At 50.5% G+C, this 22,037-nt stretch overlaps 1 protein-coding gene across 1 annotated transcript in view; it reads right to left on the reverse strand.

Annotated features, from left to right (window-relative positions):
- Nucleotides 1-2,753: 2,753 nt before the first annotated feature.
- The window catches only part of hbs1l (HBS1-like translational GTPase), a 31,844-nt gene continuing 12,560 nt past the window's right edge, over nt 2,754-22,037 (reverse strand). Inside the window, exons 5-19 of the mRNA XM_064340602.1 lie at nt 13,214-13,325; nt 9,823-10,058; nt 9,388-9,553; nt 8,988-9,105; nt 8,417-8,563; nt 8,171-8,245; nt 7,589-7,706; nt 6,201-6,269; nt 5,401-5,505; nt 4,485-4,575; nt 3,948-4,056; nt 3,542-3,555; nt 3,355-3,387; nt 3,130-3,319; nt 2,754-2,799 (exon numbers count right to left, since the gene is read on the reverse strand). Of these exons, the coding sequence (XP_064196672.1) occupies nt 2,788-2,799; nt 3,130-3,319; nt 3,355-3,387; nt 3,542-3,555; nt 3,948-4,056; nt 4,485-4,575; nt 5,401-5,505; nt 6,201-6,269; nt 7,589-7,706; nt 8,171-8,245; nt 8,417-8,563; nt 8,988-9,105; nt 9,388-9,553; nt 9,823-10,058; nt 13,214-13,325 (1,595 nt within the window). The 3' untranslated portion in view covers nt 2,754-2,787. The remainder of the gene's footprint in view (nt 2,800-3,129; nt 3,320-3,354; nt 3,388-3,541; nt 3,556-3,947; nt 4,057-4,484; nt 4,576-5,400; nt 5,506-6,200; nt 6,270-7,588; nt 7,707-8,170; nt 8,246-8,416; nt 8,564-8,987; nt 9,106-9,387; nt 9,554-9,822; nt 10,059-13,213; nt 13,326-22,037) is intronic.

Raw genomic sequence — 22,037 nt, forward strand, 5'->3', positions numbered from 1 at the left:
AAAAAACCAACAGATGCTGCAGGACTGGAGTTAAACCTGCAGACCCTGTGGCCCTCCAGGATTGGAGTTAAACCTGGAGACACTGCGGCCCACCAGGACTGGAGTTAAACCTGCAGGCACTGTGGACCTCCAGGATTGGAGTTAAACCTGCAGGCATTGCGGCCCTCCAGGACTGGAGTTAAACCAGCAGGCATTGCGGCCCTCCAGGACTGGAGTCAAACCCGCAGAGCCTGCGGCCTTCCAAGCCTGGAGTAAAACCTTTTCTGCTGAGTCAGCAGACCAGGGCGGCCCGCGCTGGGGGGGGAAACGCCTGCGGCTGGCTGGCCTACTTCACAGAAACGGGGGGGGGTACCCCACATAACCACCCCTTCCTCTTCCTCTCCTCCCCATCCACCCCGGGGCGTGGCACGGCGACCTCATTCACAGAAAAGCGAAAGGCGGAAAGCGGCCCGAGCTAACCGCACGCTAGCAGGGCAAGGCCTTCGGGACGCAGAGGGACAGTCACGTCGAAAAGCTGGTTACGGGAATGACTGCGCTCGGTAAAAACGCGCTTTGAAGTTGACTGCTGAGTTCAAAAGCCTGGAGGCTCATGGGACGCTTATGAGATGGAACACACACACACACACAGCTTTTCAGCTGTTGAGCACAAGACAGGTTTAACCCTTCAAGAGCTCAAAGAGGTGATTAGAATGTTGTTGAACGGAACATTCTAATGCTGATGTCACAATCGCTACTGGTGACTGAGAGCAGTGGAGTTCTAGAACACTGGCTTAGAATTTTGGGGGGAAAAAATCTACTCTTCAAACGGTTAAATAGTTACTAAAAATGCACTCTACAGTAAATGTCCTCTTTATGTTTTTTTTTTTGTTTTTAACTAATGTTGACGTAAAAGCAGTGTTCATGTTGATTTTAGTAACATTTATTGACTAGAGAACCCGCAATATTTCTGAATTAATATATTTTTTGGACGGGATGATTCTTTTTCTTTGTCTTTCTTTAAGTGTGCACTGTCAAGACTGAGTCAAATACAATAATGTGCGTGTTTTTAAGGCCCTGACCTCAATCAGAGGGCCCAGCCACCCACACAACCACTGGCTGCTTCAGCGACCCACAATCCCCTTCTGAAGAGCCTCTGTGAGCCATCAACACCACAGAAGAAGAGAGAGAGAGAGAGAGAAAGGCGCATACGTCAACACCAATACTTTCCTTTTCTTTTATTCGCCACCCTTGAAGAAATCAGTGTTTGATCTCTGGTGTTTGAGTGTTTTTGACAGACGGCTTGCGTGTGCGTCGCCAGTTCTCCTCCAACCCGATCATACCTTGTACGGTTTCTCATTTGCAAGTCCTTTAACACACACTAGTGTTTAGTTTCCTTTCCTTTTTTTCCCCCATTAAGTTTCCAGAGACCTGTACATGCACATATAACAAAATGCAAAGCGACTGTGAGGCCAAGCATCGCTGTTGCCATGGTATTCCAGGATTTTTTAAAACATTTTTCTGGCCGCCTAATCAGCCTCGGCTGCACATTGGGCACATTCAGTTCTTGCGTGCGAGTACACGGCCCCGGGAAGTACCCCCTCAGTTAGGGACAGCCCCAGTGCGGCTGCTGAACCCTACTAAACCGGAACTGCGTGAGAGCGCCCCCTGCTGGACTAGAAACGTAATGGCTGCCATGAGCCAATTAATCTCTAGTATCTGGAAACACTAAAAGTAGCAGTCCGTCTTTCGGATGAGACGTTAAACCGAGGTCCTGACTCTCTGTGGTCACTAAAGGTCCCATGACACTTGTCGCTAAGAGTAGGGGGTTACCCGGTGTCCTGGCCAAATCCCAGATCTGGCACTTGCAAAACTTGCCACTAAAAATCATCCCCAGATTTAATTGGCTAAATAAATGTTCTCTCCCTCTCCACCTTCGCTAATGTGTGGTGAGCGTTCTGGCGCAGATTGGCTGCCGTGCTTCACCCAGGTGGGTGCTACACATTGGTGGTGGGTGAGGTGAGTTCCCTGTAAAGCACTGTAAAGCACTTTGAGCATTTGGAAAAGTGCTATATAAATGTAATTATTAATAATAATAATAATAATAATAATAATAAAATTACATTTTTAAAGGAAAAAGGAAGATTATTTAATCAGATAATAGACCTTTGTATTTCATTCTGATTGAAAATGGGTTTGATCTTACATGGAAGTCTTTCATTTCTATATTTCCTACTGAATATTGTTAATTGTTTAATTAAGTCTTTAGTGACTATTACACCCCTTTTACCCTTTTCTCCCTTCAGTTGCTTGCAACTTCTTGTTACACATTTACAAATATTTCAACCAAATAGATATACCTGGGGTCAAGCGCCAGGTAAAGTGTCCCAGACTCAAATATTCAGTCAAACTCATCGAGCTACTCATTAATATGAATAAATTAACTGGAGAAAGCAGAAGTCCTCTGGATCGTCACTGGGAAGGCGGGGAACTGTGGGGACCAGAGGAGAGAGCTGGTGGGGGACTGGCCAATGAGGGGAGGGGGGAAGTGAGCGAGCGTTGCCGTGGCTACGCCCCTCCCCACCTCGGCGGAGGGCGGTTCTGATTGGTGGAGCTGCTGTCACTCGCTCGCTGCGCTCGTCTCTGTTCTTCTGGCGTCCGGAGGAAAGATGAGAGCTTTCTTCTCTGCCGGTTAAGCTTTCGATGAATCTGGATGAAATTGCACTTCTGTCTTTTTGTAACTTGTTTGTTTTTTTTGTTTTTTTAAACACTTCCGGTGTCCGTTTTCTGCAGAGGTGGAGGGAAGTGTCATCATTCTCTGATCTAAGAGGAGAGACGGGGGGAGAGAAGTCAGGATTAAGACACCGGGCTAAAAATGTGAGCATCAAACAGAAACAAGACCAAAGGCACTTAATAACTGTCTGTACAGTAAAGCCAAATGTTTAAAAACAAATTACTGCTGGTTTGTTTAACTTCAAGGATTATAGCTACAATACAATATAAGTCTATTTTAAAAACTACAGCTACAGTAGTGTGCAGTAATGTGTACGTAATGTGTGAGCTGTCAATCAATAACGGTTTCAAAATGCCGTGGCTTTTAAACCCTTTGCTTCATTCTGATAGGCTGCGGCGCTGAGGGGGCGGGGCCGTTACCTCGGTGACCACGCCAGCGGCGATGGTGGAGCCCACGTAGCGCAGCATGAAGCGCCCCAGCTCCTTGAAGTCCTTGTACAGCTCCAGCGCCACGGGCCTCTGGGTCTGGATCTCCACCACCGCGTTCTGCCCTTTACTCAGGCACCTGGGAGAGCAAACACAGAGCTGAGCACCGACGTTCAGCGCGTTACTGAACACACCACCGCGTTCAGCACGTTACTGAACACGGACCTGAGCACCACCGCATTCAGCGTGTTACTGAACACGGACCTGAGCACCATTGTGTTCAGCACATTACTGAACACAGACCTGAGCACCACCGTGTTCAGCACGTTTCTGAACATGGACCTGAGCACCACTGTGTTCAGCACATTACTGAACATGGACCTGAGCGCCAGTGTGTTCAGCACACTACTGAACACGGACCTGAGCACCACTGTGTTCAGCCATTCCTGAACACCACCACCGCCCAGTTCAGAGCCTGAAACGGTGGCACTACTTTCAGGCTTCTCTGAGCACCTCCACCGCCCTCTTCAGAGCCTGATGGCTGACAGGCCTTCTTGAGCTCCTCCCGCTGCTCTTTGGGAGGCAGCTGACCTGCGATGGTAAGACCGGTTCAGCACGGCCTGGTAGGCGCGGCCTCTGCGGGTACAGAACACACGGAAAGGACTGTGCGCAGGGCAGGACAGAACCAGAATTAAAATGTATTTATCACCTAAAATATGTGCAGTGTGTGTGTGTGTGTGAGTGCGTGCGTGTGCATGTGCGTGTGCGTGTGTGTGTGTTATGCGCTGAAGAGGGGGGGGGCAGGCTCTTACGGGGAAGCCCTGCGTGACGGGGACCTCGATGTTGAAGAGCAGGACTCGGGCGCGGAACCGGGTGCAGGCCCTGATTGGCTCCTTCATATCGCAGAACACGCAGCCCACGCTGCGAGCAGAGCAGAGCAGAGCAGAGCCGCCAGTTACGCCAATTACAAAGACGGAGTGCGCTCGCTCAGCTGGAGCCCCACCCTGCCCTCCCAACCGCCCCGTCCCGGCCCCCCGACCGCCCCGCCCCGACCCCCCGCCCACCCGACCCCGCCCGGGGACCCGATACTGCAGCCACCGCACTCTAGGCTCAGTCTAATATGACAGCAGCCAGCAGACGGGAGGAAGCAGGAGCAGCTCCGCTCTCTCAGTATTACCCACACTGAGAGAGAGCGCGGCGTCGATCGAGGCGCTGAGGGCGGAGCCTCGCGGGGCCACACGGGCGGGGCGGGGCGGGGCGGGGGGATACCGGGCTAACCCGGCAGACTGTGGGTTTCCTGGGGTGGGGCAGTGAAACGGGCGGGGAAGGGCGGGGTGTTTTTTACTGACTTCATTTTGATGATGTCCATGCCGGTGACAGTGAGGCTGACGTGGTCCCCAGCAGCGGCCCATTCGATTGGCTCGTCATGCAGTGTGATGCCTAGGGGGGGGGGGGGAGGGGGAGGGACAGAGAGAGAGGGGAAAGAGAGAGGGGGAGAGAGGGACAGAAGAGAGAGAGAGAGAGGGAGAGGGAGAGAGAGAGAAAGAGAGAAGAAAGAGAGAGAGAGAGAGAGAGAGAGAGAGGGGGAAAGAGAGAGAGAGAGAGAGAGAGGACGGGAGGAGTCCGTTTCAGTGCGGCGAGACAGACAAACAGACAAACAGCTGCAGACACGCAGGCAGCCCGCTTTCTGACTCATCAGTTCTCACTATGATGGAGGACAGGAAAGGGAGAGTCTCTTTCGACAACTTCAACTTTCTTTCGTGTCTTTGCAGCCTTTCAGCCAGCCAATTTTGGATCCATTTCACTGTCAACAAACACCCAAGACTGCAGCGACACTTTCAGCAGTTGAGTCATGAAGCTCTCCCTGGGATATTAATGCGGCCACTAGAGGGCACTGCCACTGCGCTTCGGTGCTAAGACGGTGGATCCTAAAAGTTTCTCACCACATAATTTTCTCCTTAAACTTGTTAATGCAATGCAGGTTTGACTCTTTGAAATCTTTGACTCTTCAAAGTCTTCATTATTTGGAGCATGCTTAGTTTTAGTGCCCTTGTGTTTCCACACTTTCACCAGTTTCACCAAGAAGCCTGTTGATTTTACCTCAATCTTTAATTTGACCAGTTATAACGTTTTACCTCTCTTCGAGTAATCATTTGCAATCAAGCACAATGTGAAGACTTTAATTCTTTGTGAATTCTTCAGAATTAGGGATTGGGCGCTACCTTACCTCGTAGCGGGATTAGGGACTGAGGACAGGGGCGCTACCTTTGACGGTGCAGGACTCATTGGGGGGCATGGCCAGCACGCGGTCTCCCGTCTGGATGTACCCCGCCTCGATCTTGCCCGTCACGCAGAACCCCGACCCCTGATCTGCGCGGGGGGGGGGGGGGGGGCAACAGACAACGGGTGGGGGGGTCATCGCTATGGCAACGCTCATCGGACGCTCGTATCCACGGTGACCCATAGAGTTATTCACACGGCGCCATTCGCACAGCTGGACACCTAACTGAAGCCGTTCAGGTTGAGTACCTGGCTAGGTTACAAGACCAGCTCCTTACCCATTATACTACACTGCCACGCCAGTGAATCGAACCTGCGACCCATGGGTTTCACACCTAGTTCTCCATCTATAACTATCACAGTACACTGCCCCCTACAGGTGTGCCTGTATGAGGAGGCTTCCTCCAGCTTGCACACAGCAAAAAAAAAACTCTTGTAATGAGACTTAAGATCTTACCTTTTCCCTCACAAGCAGAAAATAACACTTGCTTTAAGTTACTTTCTGCTGGACAAGTGAAATTTTCTCACCCCATTTGGCAAATCTTGAAATGAGAAAAACTCCCTCACCTCATTGACATAGTTTTTTTGTCTTACGTAACAGAAAAAGTGCTTAAGTCTTAATTTAAGACTAAAACACTGTGAGAGACCCAGTTATGAACTGCAGCCTGACAAAGACAGTGGAGGACGCGGTAATGAAAATACAATAGGGGGAGAAGGGGGGGGAGTGTAAAATAATTTTTTATTTAAAAAAAAAAAAAAGTTATGGTTGAGGGCAGGTGCTGTACCTTTGAAGACGTCGGCGACGCACAGCCGGAAGGGCTTATCCACTGATCTCCGCGGCGGTTTGAACGCATCTGGATGGAGAGAGAGAGAGAGAGGGAGATGGAGAGAGAGGGAGAGGGAGAGAGAGAGAGAGAGAGCAGCCATGAGAAAGCGAGCCTCGTCTTTACGGAGGTTTTTTTAAATTTTTTTTATTTTTTATTTGATGGAATGTTTTTGTGATGCGTAAATTCACGCGTTAGCGTAGCGCCGCGCATCGCAGGCAGATTCAAACGCTCAGAAAGGCTGCAGCCTAATCAGATCTGGGTCAAATGAGTATTGCATCTTACACTGCGCTCATTTCCCTCTTATACAGTACACAGAGCGACTCTCCACCAGCTGACTCAAACAGCCTCTGACAGGCAATCTGGATCTGGAGGCTCGTTTCAAGCGCACCTTCACTGCACTGTGTGTCTGTGCGGGTCTGGATTTCAACCGTGTACTTGCCTAACGCTCCAAACCAAAAGTATCGGGACACCCCTTGATCCGGGGCTGTTTTTCATGGTTTGGGCTAGTCCCCTTAGTTCCGGCGAAGGAAAATCTTCTAGATGATTCTGTGCTTCCCCAACAGTCTGGGGAAGGCCCTTTCTTTTTTCAGCTTGACAACGCCCCTGGGCACACAGTGAGGTCAAGAATAAACAACGGATTTGTCGAGAACAGCGTGGAAGAACTTGACTGGCCTGCACAGAGCCCTGACCTCAACCGCATCCAACACCTCAGGGATCAATTGGAAAGCCAACTGAGAGTCAGGCCTAGTCGCCAAATCAGTTCCCAACCTCACTGATGCTCTTCTGGCTGAATGTAAACAAATATCTGCAGCAATGCTCCAACATCTAGTATAAAGCCTTCCCAGAACAGTACAGGATGTCATAGCAGCAAAGGGTGGGCCAACTCCACATTAATGCCCATAATTTTGGATGAGATGTTGGATGTCAGGTGTCCACACACTTCTGGCCATGTAGCATGCACACAGAGAACACATGCAGGGAGAGATCTGAGAGACAACTGCTGAATGCACCAGAATGTGACATAAAGAGGTGTGGTGCTGATAACCGGGCTGAATTCGCACAGACGCAAACGGAGTTCACTATGATTCATCTTCACTTTCAAAGAGGAAAAAAAAGTGCAATTAAATCACAATCCCCAACAGTTTCGATCAGCAGAAGTGCTTTCTGACGCGCTTTTGACGAAGTTTCAGAGAAAGGTGCCTTATCTTCTCCGAAACGCTGCTATGAGAAGGAATATTTCAAATGCGCAAAAAAAAACAAAACACAGGATTTTCAGTTTTAGCCGTGTTTGCGTGCGATTGGCCAGTCGCTTATCTGATGTCATTAGGCACTGAGGAGAGGCTCACCGATTTGCTCCAGAAGGCAGGGCCCCTGGTACCAGGAGGTCAGCGAGGGAACGGCGCTCCTGGTGGTCAGGTTCTCTCCGGACAGCCCGCTGGTGGGTATGTAGGACACGTCTGAGTCCTGCAGCGCACACACACACACACACACACACAGGGGACACATAAACGCACGCTCAAACACACTCTGCAGCATAAATACACACACGCGCACGCACACACACACACACACACGCTCTGCAGCATAAATACACACATGCGCGCACACACACACACACACGGGACGCATAAACGCACGCTCAAACACACTCTGCAGCATAAATACACACACGCGCATGCACACACACACACACACACACACACGCTCTGCAGCATGAACGCACGCTCAAACACACTTTGCCAAAGATCACACACACTGGCTCTGCTCACAACATGCACTCTAACAGCCCAATCGGCCAGATATCACACAAACTTTTTCTCTCTTTCACATACACACACACATAGGTCCTGCGCGAACATCCCTGAGATCTGGGTGTTTTCAGGGGGTGAAAGTGGTGGGGGGCTGTCAATCTTAGAGACAGGCATTACCTTGAACCCGGCTTGCTTCAGGAAGTGGCCAAGTTTGGTGAGAATTTCCTGGAAGCGCTCCTGTTGCCAATTCACCTGTGAGAAACAGACATTAGAGAGAGCGAGAGGGGGGAGAGAGAGAGAGAAAGGGGGGGGCAGGGGGAGAGAGAGAGAGGGAGAGGGAGAGAGAGAGTGTGTTCTGAACGAGCGGAACCTGCACCCTCTCTGCTGCGGTCCTGATGCGGTTGCCGTGACGACGGGCCTCACCTGGTCCATCTTGTTGACGGCGACGGCGAGCTGCGTGACCCCCAGGGACCGCACCAGCAGCCCGTGCTCCCGCGTCTGCCCGCCCGACTCGAACCCGGCCTCGAACTCGCCCCGGCTGGCGTCCACCACCAGCACCGCCACGTCCGCCTGCGGGGAGACAGCCCGGAGTCATGAGGGCCTTCCCACAATGCACCCTGCTCCTGCTGAGCTGTTTTTGCATGGGGCTACATTCCAAATTCCCTAGTGAAGCCTGAACTGCTGCGTAAGCGTTCGAGGCTATGTACCTGCGCAGAGTTTGGGATTGTATAGAAGCAGCAGGGCTGGCTGTAAGAGTATTCAAGGCTATGTACCTGTGCAGAGTTTGGGATTGTATAGAAGCAGCAGGGCTGGCTGTAAGAGTGTTCAAGGCTATGTACCTGTGCAGAGTTTGGGATTGTATAGAAGCAGCAGGTCTTGCTGTAAGAGTGTTCAAGGCTATGTACCTGTGCAGAGTTTGGGATTGTATAGAAGCAGCAGGTCTTGCTGTAAGAGTGTTCGAGGCTATGTACCTGTGCAGAGTTCGGGACTGTACCTGTGCTGCACCGGTGATCATGTTGGGGATGAAGTCCTTGTGTCCGGGCGCGTCCATCAGGGTGATCACTTTGGTCTTTGTATCGAACTTCGTCATCCCCACGTCCATGGTCACACCCCTGAGGCATTACATTTATATTAAGCAAACGCTCTTATCCAATTACTACTGCTGCCAGCTACTGCCACAGAGTGGACAGTTTCTTTTATATAGTATCAGTTCATACAGCAGGTTGTTTTACTGAAGCACGGCAAGTGAAATATCTTGCTCAAGGGTACAATGGCAGTGTCCCACCTGGGAATCGAACCCGCAACCTTCAGGTTACAAGGCCGGCTCTCTTTTACCGGGGTGTAAATTTGGAGGAGTGAAAAGGTGTGGGGGGGGGTTGCGGAGTCAAACCCACCTCTCTCGCTCCTCTCCGGTCTCGTCCAGGACCCAGGCGTAGGCGAAGGAGGCCTTGCCGGCTTTTTTGGAGTCCTGCTCGTACTTGTGCATGGTCCTCTTGTTGACGTGGCCCAGCAGGTACAGCAGGTGGCCCATCAGGGTGCTTTTACCTGCGTCCACGTGACCTGCAGGCAGCAGGCCAGGGGACAGTCAGTACCAAACGCAGCCAGAGTAAGGCTCATCCACACTGTCTGCTCAGCCTTCTCTCAGACATTACTAATCAATTACCTGTGCCTATTAATCCTACTGTATAAGAGTGTATTCTCAAATGTAGAGAGAGTGTGTGTTTGTGTGTGTGTGTATATATGTGTGTGAGTGTGCGTGCGTGCGTGAGTGTGTATATATGTGCGTGCGTGTGTGTGTGTGTGTGTGTGCGGGCGTGCGGGACGCGCACCTATCACCACCAGGTTGAGCAGCGGTTTGCCTCCCTGTCGTTTCTCCAGCTCCTCCCGCACGTTCAGCTGCTGTTTGGCTTTACCGGACGGCTTCACCGGGGTCGGCACGGCGCCCGGGTCCTCGCTGGCCGCCGGGCGGGCCGGCGTGTCCGGCGCCGCTGTCGTCGCGGCGACGACGTTGTCGGGAGCCGCCCCCTTGCGCGCAGAGGCACCCAGAATCCCGTTCTCCTCGGAGCTGGGGAAAGGAGCAAAGCCTTCTCTCTCTCTCTCTATTCCCACCTCATAAGCACTATAACCCAGAGTACAGATCAATGGGGCACAAGTGCTCTCGCCCTTTCTGCAATATTATTAGCCCCTCCCTCAATATTAGCCACCCTCTAAATATTAGCCCCATACTTAATATTAGCTCCTCCCTCAACAGTAGCCCCTCCCACAATATTAGCCCCTCCCACAATATTAGCTCCTCCCTCAACATTAGCCCCTCCCACAATATTAGCCCCTCCTAACAGCCAGTTGCTGTCTGTGATGGACGCTGCCTCTCTCCTGTAGCGCTGCATGGACTACAGGGAGTAAGACAAACACTGGCGCATGGGAGAGTGAATGGGACAACTGCATCTGATTGGACAGTAAATTAATGAGCCAGGTACACCTGATTGGCTGCAACTGAATCGGATGAGTGCATCTGACTGGCCAGTAAATTAATGGGATGGGTGCACCTGATTGGGTGTAACTGAACAAGTGTATCTGACTGACTGTAACTGAATGGGAGGAGAGCACTAGATTGGTCTTTGACTCAGCATGAATTTCAGAAGCTCAATTAGCGAAACCAAAGAAACTGAAATAAAACTAAGAACATACTAAAATGATTCACAGGTTTAACCATGCGAGCGCACATTCGAGCATTATATCACGATGCGTGTAGACTGGCCACAAATTGACAGCAAAGACAGAGAAAAGGATGTTAAGGTGAAAAAAGGTGAAAAAAGAAAAGCCCCAAAAAATAAAGAAAAACAGAAAGAGGGGAGGGACGGAAAAAACACAACACTTCACAGCCGGGACATCCCACTGAAAGCACACAAAATATGACATTTAAGCAGAAAAAAGAAAAGCTGGGGGGTGAAGAGAGATCACTGTCACTTCTTAAGCTTCCCACGCCGGTGAGTAAAAACCGAAGCCCAGGCCACGGAGGGCTGGGGATGTTTCTGCCCGAGCCGAGCGTCAGCGGAGAGACAGAGCGCTCTCTCGCTGGGGCCCAGTCACGCAAAGGGCCCGTCGAACCCCCGGGGGGGCCAGGCCGAAACCCGCCCGTCCCCGCGCTCGTACGCATTCGCCCCCCCCCGATAACGCGACGGGCCCGGGACGGACACCTCGACACATTCTGCAGGAAAAAAAAAAAAAAAGTGATGAGTCAGAGTAGCAGCGCTGCGCTCATCGCCAGGATGCGGGGCATTTAAACAGACACCATCTCACCAGCCTTTTCGGAGGGAAGAGTGAAGCACCACTCAAACCGCAGATCAGTGGTGAGTCAGACCAAAACCAGGGACCGAATTTCGGTCACCCTCCACCTCCACAGCTCCCGCTGGTGCACCACCTGAACCTTCAGAGCTGCTGTTTAAATGACCTTTGGCTCATTGGGAAGAGGCTCTCTAACTCAGAGCATCCCACAGCAGAAGCACACTCAAACTCGAGGTGGCCACTGCAAGGAGAACCTTACGTTAGCCTAGCCACACTAGCGACCCCAGTGCCAATCACTCAGCCTTTCCTCTGTGGCTGCTCACACCACCTCCCTCTGGTGCGCCCTGACAATTAAGCCCTTTAAGCTGGCGTGCGTGTGTGTGAGGTCACAAACGTGTGATCAGAGCGTTCTTACCCCAACATTCTAACTGCTGATGTAACAGTTGCCACTGGCGACTGACTGCAGCGGAGTTCTAGAACACTGACTGAAGAAAAGAAACATTCCAACAACAAAACAAAAAAAAAAACCCCTACTCTTGAAAGGGTTAAAATGAAGAGGCCTGGTGTAATCTCTGTGTGCAGGGCCCGGCAGTGTGGTGAGAGGGAGGGGCCCCTGCCGATGACATTAATCTCCCGGCTCCAGCCAGGGCTCCAGACGACGGGCCATTGTTCTCCCCGACCGCGACCAGGGGGGATGTACACGGCTGCAGGGCCGCGTTTACGATACAAGAGCGTGGAAACAACCGCCGCAACATCCTCCCCCGTCCTCGTCTGGCGGCCTGCACCGCAGCAGAAACTACAGCTTCCATCTGCCAGCGTCACCCACAACTTCCCCTCCTGCCCTCCACTCCATTACAGCTAAACCTAACCCTCCACTCCACTGCAGCTAACCCTAACCCTCCACTCCACTGCAGCTAACCCTAACCCTAACCTCCACTCCACTCCACTGCAGCTAACCCTAACCCTCCACTCCACTGCAGCTAACCCTAACCCTCCACTCCACTGCAGCTAACCCTAACCCTCCACTCCACTCCACTGCAGCTAACCCTAACCCTCCACTCCACTGCAGCTAACCCTAACCCTTCACTGCAGCTAACCCTAACCCTAACCCTCCACTCCACTGCAGCTAACCCTAACCCTAACCCTCCACTCCACTGCAGCTAACCCTAACCCTAACCCTCCACTCCACTGCAGCTAACCCTAACCCTAACCCTCCACTCCACTGCAGCTAACCCTAACCCTAACCCTCCACTCCACTGCAGCTAACCCTAACCCTCCACTCCACTGCAGCTAACCCTAACCCTCCACTCCACTGCAGCTAACCCTAACCCTAACCCTCCACTCCACTGCAGCTAACCCTAACCCTCCACTCCACTGCAGCTAACCCTAACCCTAACCCTCCACTCCACTCCACTCCACTGCAGCTCTCCACCCAGGGCTGTCTGACTCAGCTGGACTCAGGACCCAGAGGTCATAAATCCACTTAATTAGCTAAATTTCCTAAAAGGCTCCGTGCACAGCCCTAACTCTTCAGCCCGCCCCTCGGGTCCAGTGGCTGAGGTGCATTGTGGGAGCAGACGTGCGGAACATCCCCGCCGGCGTGGGAAAAGCTGTGGCCAGGCCTGGAGTTTATGTTCTCTAGCATCGCAAGTCGCTCCGAATGAGAGCATCTGGCTAAATGAATGTAATGCACTGTAACGTAACGCAATGTAATATAATGTAATGTAATATACTGAAATATAACGTAATGTAATATACTGTAATGCAATGCACTGAAATTTAACGTAACGTAATGCCGTGTAATGTAATGTAATGTAATTTAATTTAATTTAATTTAATGCTTTGTAATGCACTGTAATGTAACGTAATGTAACGCAGTGAAATGTAATGTATTGTAATGTAATGTAATGCAACAGGTCGTGGGGGCGACCTTACCTGGGCAGGTCAAAGCCCAGCGTTTGCTTCTTTCCTGAGACGGTCATCCGGGCCACTTTGGGTACGACCTCCGAGTCGAGCTTACTTACGGGAGGCTCTCTTCCTTTCCCTGCTGAATAAGAACCATTTCAGCACAGAGTGCACTTTAAAGCTTCAAAAAACAAAAAAACCAAACAGCCACCTCTGCACTCTGTACACATTTCAGCAGCGTGCTGCAAATCAGACACACACACGCCCCCTACGCACACTTCCACAGCCCCTTCACATTTTAACTCATTCATCACACAGGTAGCTTCAGCTTCAGCATCGATCCTCCGTTAGCTTCCCATTTAAAAAACAGACTCATCCTCCCTCTATGTTACAGGTCCTGTGTCATCCCTGCAGTGGTGCTGATCTGACCAACTGCAGCTCTAGTGGGGGAATTTCTTGCCATACTTTGTGTGCTAGTCGTTTTGGCTACAAGACGTGCCGAACCAAAATGGCAGAATTATAAACTGCAGTTGTGAATGCGCTTGATTGTGTTCGCCAGCAAGGCTTAATAAGCTAACAGTGCAGCCGATTCTATGAGCATCTACCGCAGCTCTCAGTGATGTAATGTATCCATTTTTGATGTTTTTTTAAAATTTATTTTATTGAGAGTAAACAAGGCAAACAAGGACAAAAACGATGAATGCGTTTTAAATTTAAAATGCGCCCAGTCAGCAGATAGCGGCAGTTTACTGGTAGATTTCTGGGAGTTTGCTTGCCTGGAAAAAGAGCCCACAGCACCCTGCAGGAGTTCAGACCAGCACTGCGCTCGAGTACCAGGGGAAAATTTGTGCGTCATTTTAGAATGAACGGCCTATTTTTAGCACCCATTTTTTATGAAGACAAAACAGCACATATTTTCATGTTTATTTTCCCTTTACCCCGAGAGAACATACAAGCGCAGGGTTCTCTGCACATCCTGAATGACGGCGATAAAAAAAAAACCGAAAAAACTTAATTTTTAAAAAGTACATATATTATCGGTGTTGTGAAACTACAAAGCCTCTCCACTGAGGCATTCTGCCATTCTGAGGTCAGCAGTGCAAGTCATTCCTACACCCTGACTCATAAGGGGCAGTTTGAAAAGATGTCATCTGGGCTGTCGTTTGACCAAAATAATCTAGCAAGGAAAGGGTTAACTTTCTCAGACACTCATTGACAGTTACGTTCGATTTTCAAACGGGCCAATGACGACAGCTCTCGCCGAATGACTTGCATGCCACTTCTTCTGTGCATGCATATACGTGTAGTAGAAAAACACACACAGACACACACACACACACAAATATATTTTAAAGATCACACAATATATGCCTATAACACAAATGTAAAGGTACATGGTAAGGTATTGGGTCATATATGGGCAGTACACCCAGTGTGTGCCATGGCACAGTCTATACCAATATCCGGAATTCTGCAGGGGGAATAAAATTAACTTTAACGGCAGTCTCGGGCCAACTTAAACCACTGGTTCACCACTCAAGTTCTGTGGATGGGGGAAGACGCGCCTTTCTGCAGAAAAGTAACGTTTTACCACGGGGTGAAGCATCATTAGCATCATTAGAATCATTAAATAACGACTGACATCATCTAAATGTTTTCACCCATCACCACGCCAGGATAACACACCCCACGCAATTTGAGAACCACCACAGAACCTTTCACTGTTGACTTAGTACCTGGCCAGACCTGGGTCAAAAAAATTCTTTTGCTTTTTTTTTTTTTTTTTTTTTTTTAAACCCTTCGAGTGCTGTGGCCATACTGTAATGCTCATTTTTCCTGAATGTATTAACAAAAAAAAAATTTATAATTAAAAACACAAGGGGAAAAAAAACAAACAATTACCAGGACGTCTCAGAACTGCATTACTCAAAATCTTAAATGAATGAATAAAACTTTCAGCCCTCACTTGAGGGAACATAAGAGTGGCTCCCACAGCACAGCCGCATGAAGCCTCAGTGCAGGTACCAGCGGCTGGACGAGCAGGCGAGGAGGAACTGCCGAGGAGCGCGCTGGAAGTGATTCAGAGAAACGGGTCGGCGCGGTCAGGACGTCCCGTCATCCCGCGGGCGAAGGCGCGAACTGCCCACACCCGCCGCCATTCAGCCCCGCCGCAAACAGGAAGTGACACGCACGCGCGCGCGTCGGGAAGCGCTCGCCGTCCTCCCTCGTTCGGCCTCCGCGCACATTCTGATCAACCACACAGCCCGGCACGCAGAGGGCCCGTGACGCACCACGCGGTACGGGGGGGGTGTACCGGGGGGGGTGTACCACATACTCTGCTACGGCCAGGTCACTCAAAAGCACCTCGCGCCTCATATCTCATATCTCGCACACAGACCTCACACACACACACACTCACACCTCTCTCACACACACACACACACACTCACACCTCTCTCACACACACACACACACACACAATCACACCTCTCACACACACACACACACACAGCTGCAGTGCTGGACCATGTAGAGAACAGTCTCTGTTTCATTTCTCTGTAAAGACAGGCAGCTCACCCCATAGGCAGCCCCAAAGGCTGTTAGCTTTGAGCACAGCAGCGCATAGTCTCACTAAGTCGCAGTAACAACACTGGCATGTGGAAGGTCATAGGCTCAAATCCCAGCTCAGGGATGTGTGTGTCTCCTAAGTCAGGCCCAACGGCGTACCTGCTGAAGGACGGGGTACAGGGGGGGGAGCCTGTATTCCTGAGTGGAAAAAGCAACGCTCTAAAACAATTTTCCACTCCCTTCCACGTCAGAGCGGCTGGCAGCTATCAACCAGCGAAAACTGCAACCGGTGGAAGTTTTCTTCTTTTTTTTCCCCTCTCGTTTCCCTGGCGACGAAGCGGCCAATCCCCACTCTGACTTGATGAAACGGCGGCGGATTTTCCGGAATAAAAGGGTGAAACGTACCGTTAAAAAAAACAACCGCTTACGGGTTCTGTGCCCGGAACACGCACCGAGCGTCGCCCCGAGTTACCGCACGGCAGTTATTACGGATTTATCACCGACTGCTGATGTTTTTTCAACAAAAAAAAAAGTCCACGCGTGTTTCGATGGCCGCCCCGTCGCCCTCACACGAGCGCGCCGTCGCCCGCTTCCGCTACGCGCGCGAATCCAACACTCACCGCCGCTAACTTTCTCTCCGCGGTCCCCCGGGCGAGCCGCGCGGCGGCCGCTAGTGAAATTTCCCGCCAAAAATAAAACCGCCTCCCCCTCGCGTGCGTCCCCACCTGGCTCTCGCCACCCGGCGCTGGACACCTGCGCCTGCCAAGAGCTGATTTTAAAACTATTTCTTGCGAGGTTTAAAAAGTGCATAAATGGTTTAGCCACAGAACGTGCTTTCGACGGCTAATCAAAAACGGCTGAAGATGGCGTCCTGAGGTTGGCCACCATTTGCCTGCTAAAACTCAAACTCAAACGGTAAAGCACGCCATCAGCAGACAGCCATTTTCATTACACACGCCCAAAAGAATACGTTTATCACGAGGTCATCTTCCCTTACTGGTTCTCTCATTTTTAAACTTTCCTCTTTTTAAAAAAAAAATTGACTTCCAGTTATTTTAAAAATGCAAGAGCACGGCTTTGTCTAAACCCATTTTGGGTTGCGAACCACCGTGTGGAAAAGTGCCCTGACAGACAGAGCTAAGTGACAGCAGAGATAACGTCTTCAGCACTAGACACTTGAGAAAAACACACGCAGACCACAAATTATCTTTGTCTACGGCTTATTAACTATAACGATTTTAATAAAGATGGAGCAAGTTCCTGCAGCTGCCTTAGAGGACTGCAGCAGTGCAAGCTGTGTGTGTGTGTGTGTGTGTGTGTACATGCATGCCTGGTGTATGTGTGTTTATATATGTGTGTGTGTGTGCGCGCGTGTATGTGTTGTTTGTGCATGTGTGTGTGTGTATGTGTGTGCAGATAAAACAGGGCTTTGTGGGGGTTTCCGGGGCCTGGGCTGACGTAAGTGTTGGGGAGTTTCTCTGGGGAGGTTTCTAGAGTCACAAAGAAATGAGAACCTGATGGAATCAGTCTCTTTAATAATAGACTGCAGAAAGAGAAACACACCTGCTACACCTTTCAACGGTTTCCCCATCTGAATGTGAGCCCTATGCCACTGCTAATCTGGATTTTGACTGGCCCATCTGAGTCATGTGCCTAATGTTACTGCCAATCTGAACTGTGATTGGCCTATCTGAATGGGGGCCCCAAGTCACTGCTAATCTGGACTCTGATTGGCTCATCTGAAAGTGTGCCCCAAAATCAGGACTGTGATTGGCTACAGGCCCGTGGGAGATGTAGGAACGTCCATCACACTGCAGTAACTATCCAGGAAACCATGCAAAACTGCTCATTCTTCCAGTTATGGTTCAAATGTAAATTTGACTCAGATTTACGAAAACCTACGCCCCCCCCAGCACTGTGCCCCACCAGCTCTGCCACCCTCCTCCCCCCCCCAGCTCTGTATTTCCACACCCGCCAGCCTCCAGGGCTGACCACGTTCAGCCAGGAACCAGCTCACCCCAGAGGAGGATGTTGAGCAAGACTGCCACCCCAACCCCGGCCGCGAGCCTTCCTGCTGCCGTCGCACTTGTGACACGCCAGTTCCGGAACACCGAGCGTTCTGCGACTCGATACTCAGCACCAATATACTTAGCAATCACCCTCATTCAGCCCGAGTACACACACTCCAGACTGCACTGTGGGGCCCTTCACACAGCTGGATGCTAACTCAATCCATTTAGGCTGCATCAAATCATCCATTCGTGACTTATCCAAAATTCAAACCCATAAAAACTCAATGTAACCAGATTGTATTCATGGGTGTAAATCATCATCATTTTCTTTATGACAATGCTATATTAATTTGTTGTGGATTGTTCCTGCGCCTACTCATTTACCGTTTATATTCTGCTCCAAAATATGTTAACGGAACGATCACACGTTTATGACGGTTCATGTCACCGTGGCGAGCGCCAGACCCAGAATCTGCATAAAGATTATGTCACCTTGCTGTAATATTGACTTTAGAATCACATGCGCATGTTCCCCGGCAGCCAGATTCGCTCAGCCGTGAACACAATGACCCGTGTCACAGGACGCGCAAGGATCCTGGAAGGCCGGTTTGTGCGCTGGGATTTATTCCAAACAATTGCTCCGGTTTAGCCAAGCAACGGCAACGCTGCTTCTGCCCCACACTGAAACGGACTCAGGCCTGAGGAGCCTTCCACTGCAGCTCATGATTTAAATAAAAATAAATAAATAAATAATGGTCAGCTCAAGTGATTTATCTAATAAAATACTTATGAACAGAAAAGAGTTCAAAATTATTTTCCAAGAACAAAATGAAGGAACCAATCGACCGTTTTCGCATACTATTTATAGCATGCATAGTATGCACATACTGTATATACTGGGCATGTACAGGAAATGAACTGTGCTTTCACAGCACCGCGTATCTTTGCAACACGGACACAGCGACGGACAAGCAGGAAGTGGAGACAGGGATGATCTGAGGCTCGCCTCCCAGGGTCCCTCCCCCCACTTCCTGTTCCCCAGGGCTCCCGTTCCGGAAGCTTCCTCATATTCGGCTACAGCGCGGAGCCGAGCTCAGTCCCCTCCCCCCGGAGCTCAGCGAGCTCTCGCACCCGTTGCCGAACGAGGAGGTGACCGTGAGCGGGACGCACCGCCGGGACGCACCGCCGGGACGCACCGCCAGGACGCACCGCCGGGCCTCGTCCGCCGGGCGCAGGCCCCGCGGAACGCGTCCGAGACGAGTGTCGCTGCCGCGGGATTATGGGAAACTTCAAAAAACTGACACTTGTTGCAGTGGGACTATGGGAAACTTCAGAAACGGACACTTGTTGCAGTGGGACTATAGAAAACTTCAGAAACGGACACTTGTTACAGTGGGACTATGGGAAACTTCAAAAAACGGACACTTGTTGCAGTGGGACTATGGGAAACTTCAGAAACGGACACTTGTTGCAGTGGGACTATGGGAAACTTCAAAAAACGGACACTTGTTGGGCGAAGTTGGGGACTATGGGAAACTTCAGAAACGGACACTTGTTGCAGTGGGACTATGGGAAACTTCAGAAACGGACACTTGTTGCAGTGGGACTATGGGAAACTTCAGAAACGGACACTTGTTGCAGTGGGACTATGGGAAACTTCAGAAACGGACACTTGTTGCAGTGGGATTATGGGAAACTTCAAAAAACGGACACTTGTTGCAGTGGGATTATAAAAATAAAATTAAAAAATGGACACCCGTGCAGATGGATTATGGGAAAATCAAAAATATGGGTTCTCTGCTGGAGGAGCTTCGCCTTTTTTTTCCCAGACGGATCGTCAAGGCGACCGGGCGGCGCGAGCAGGACGGACAGACGGACAGACAGACACACGGCGTTCTCGCTCTGGCCTGCCAGACCAGGGAACGGAGAATTCGGTTGCCTTATCGGGCGCGGCGGGGTACTATTGGCCAGACGGGGCAGCTCTATCGGCCCCCCGCAGATACAGGCCGCCATTATCGCCGGGGCCCAAAGAATGGGAGGGAATCCGCGCGCGTTCGCTTATCAGCCCGCGAGGGAGCCCGAGCTTTCAAAAAACGCATCGCGCCGCTATCGTCATCAGCCACGCGCTACTATCAAAAACGCAAAATAGCGAACGAAAAGACGACCGCAAATATTTCTGCAATAAAAAAAACCTCCAAATTGTTTGTTTGTAACTATGAAACTATGAGTAGAATCGCTGAGCAGAGCTAAGGTCTATCTTCCTACCCCTGCAGTAACACGCAGAACAAACAACCTTAAAGAATTGTGGCTGTGGAACATCCACCAATAGAGGGCGCTGCAGTACAGCAGACAGCAGGGATCTGGGCGCCCGACGGGACTGAATTTCAGGATTCTAGGATTCCGTGTAACTCCACCACTGATACGTGCAGCTGTGTGAAGTGCCCAGGGAGAGATGGGAAGGATTTTGGACTGCGCGTTATCGGTTTCAAAACATTATTTGCGTATGTGAGGAGGGGCCATTCAGAGGCAGTTCTGGCACGGTTTCGTTCTTCCCCCTCGGGAAAGTCCCTCGCGTTATGTACAGTACGTACACTCAAACATTCATTAAGTCACATCTGCATCCATGTGTCAATCCACATTAATTACCTACTCCTTAAAAAAAAAAAAAAAAAAAGTGTTCTTTACTTTTGAATACAACAAAGCCCCAGACTCTTTTCAACCTTAAAGTTTACACATTACTACTACAGATTACTGCTAAACCAGCTTCAGTACAGCCAGCTTTCTGGTAAATGAACTGAACATTAAACTCTTACTCTACGCTAAAAAGTATATATTTTTTTTTGTTCAGTAAATTTTACAGTGTGGTTTTCAGCCAGGCTAATGTCCTGAGGCCTAAACTCCAAAGCAACTAAGATGAACTGGGAAAATACAGCCATTTGCATACAGCAATTTTCATGTCCATCTGTTCCAGGAAAGACAAAGATCTTGGTGCACTGGCGTGCGTGTCTGTGCGTGTGTGCGTGTTTGTGTGTATGTGTGTTTGAGTGTATGTCCGTGTGTGTGTGTGTGTGTGTGTGTGTGTGTGAGTCTGTGTGTACGCGTGTGTGTGTGTGTGTGTGTGTGTGTGCGTGCGCATGGGAGTGTGTGTGTGTGTGTGTCTGTGTGTATGCGTGAGTGTTTTGTGTGTGTGTATGCATGTGTGTTTGAGTGTATGTATGTGTGTATGCATGTGTGTTTGAGTGTATGTGAGTGTGTATGTGTATGCGTGTGAGTGTGCGTGTTTGTGTTTGTGTGTGTATGTGTGCGAGAGTGTGTGTGTGTGTGTGTGTGTGTGTGTGCAAGAGCGTGTGTGCGTACGGTAAGTAACATCTGAACATGACCTTATTGTGCTGGGCTGGTTGAACTGTTTGAAAAGTCTTCAAACCCAACAGGTGCAGAGATGCTGAGATTGTAGCGCAGAGCAAAGCGGTGAGCGCAGCCTCATCAAAAAAAAAAAAACAAGCAAAAAAGCGAACAGAACCGCGGAAGGAGCCCCACGCCCAGCGCGTTTCTGACAAAACAAGCATTCCAGGGCTACCCCCCCCCCCGCCCCCACGCCCCCGCCGCACGCCTATGACGCCGGACCTCCCAACCCACGTACTCTGCGCTCACATGGTCAAGCCGCCGCTCGCGCGGCGAAACCACGCGGTCGACGTGGAGGCGGGATCACTAATCCGTTTCATCGAGCTTTCGGCATTCTCACTTTCACACCAGCCGTCCCCGTCCCCGTCCCCGTACCGGAAACGGCAAGTCTCGGTTAATTAAAAATCGCTTCGCTCGTTAACTTCACACGGCCTCTCCCCCTCTCTCAGTAACACCTCCGCAGAGCACGAATTTCCGAAAAAAGACTCAATAAATCGGCAATGTGGCGCATAGCGGCGATGAGCCTGAGGACGCGCGGTTCATCTAAACACGGCAAAGGGCTCATCAACGCGCGGCAGGGACACCGCAGCCAATCAGGAAGCACTTCTGAGCTCCTGTCTGCGAGACGTGCTCCTCGCTCCCCGTTAATCCCAGTTTTTTTTTTTTTTTTTTGGGGGGGGGGGGGCGGTTTGAGAACAACCTGCCAATAACTCATGCGGAATACCTGCCGTGTCACCTTTCTTTAAGATGAGTCATCCCGAGCGTTCTCACATCGATCAAGGAGAGAGAGAAACGGCAGCCTACCACAATATTAACATATCGACTGCTTCTTCTTTTCACTAGAACTGGTTGAGTGTGCGATGACAAATACA

This window comes from Anguilla rostrata, chromosome 6, assembly GCF_018555375.3.
Source record: "Anguilla rostrata isolate EN2019 chromosome 6, ASM1855537v3, whole genome shotgun sequence".
In the NCBI taxonomy this organism is placed as follows: domain Eukaryota; kingdom Metazoa; phylum Chordata; class Actinopteri; order Anguilliformes; family Anguillidae; genus Anguilla; species Anguilla rostrata.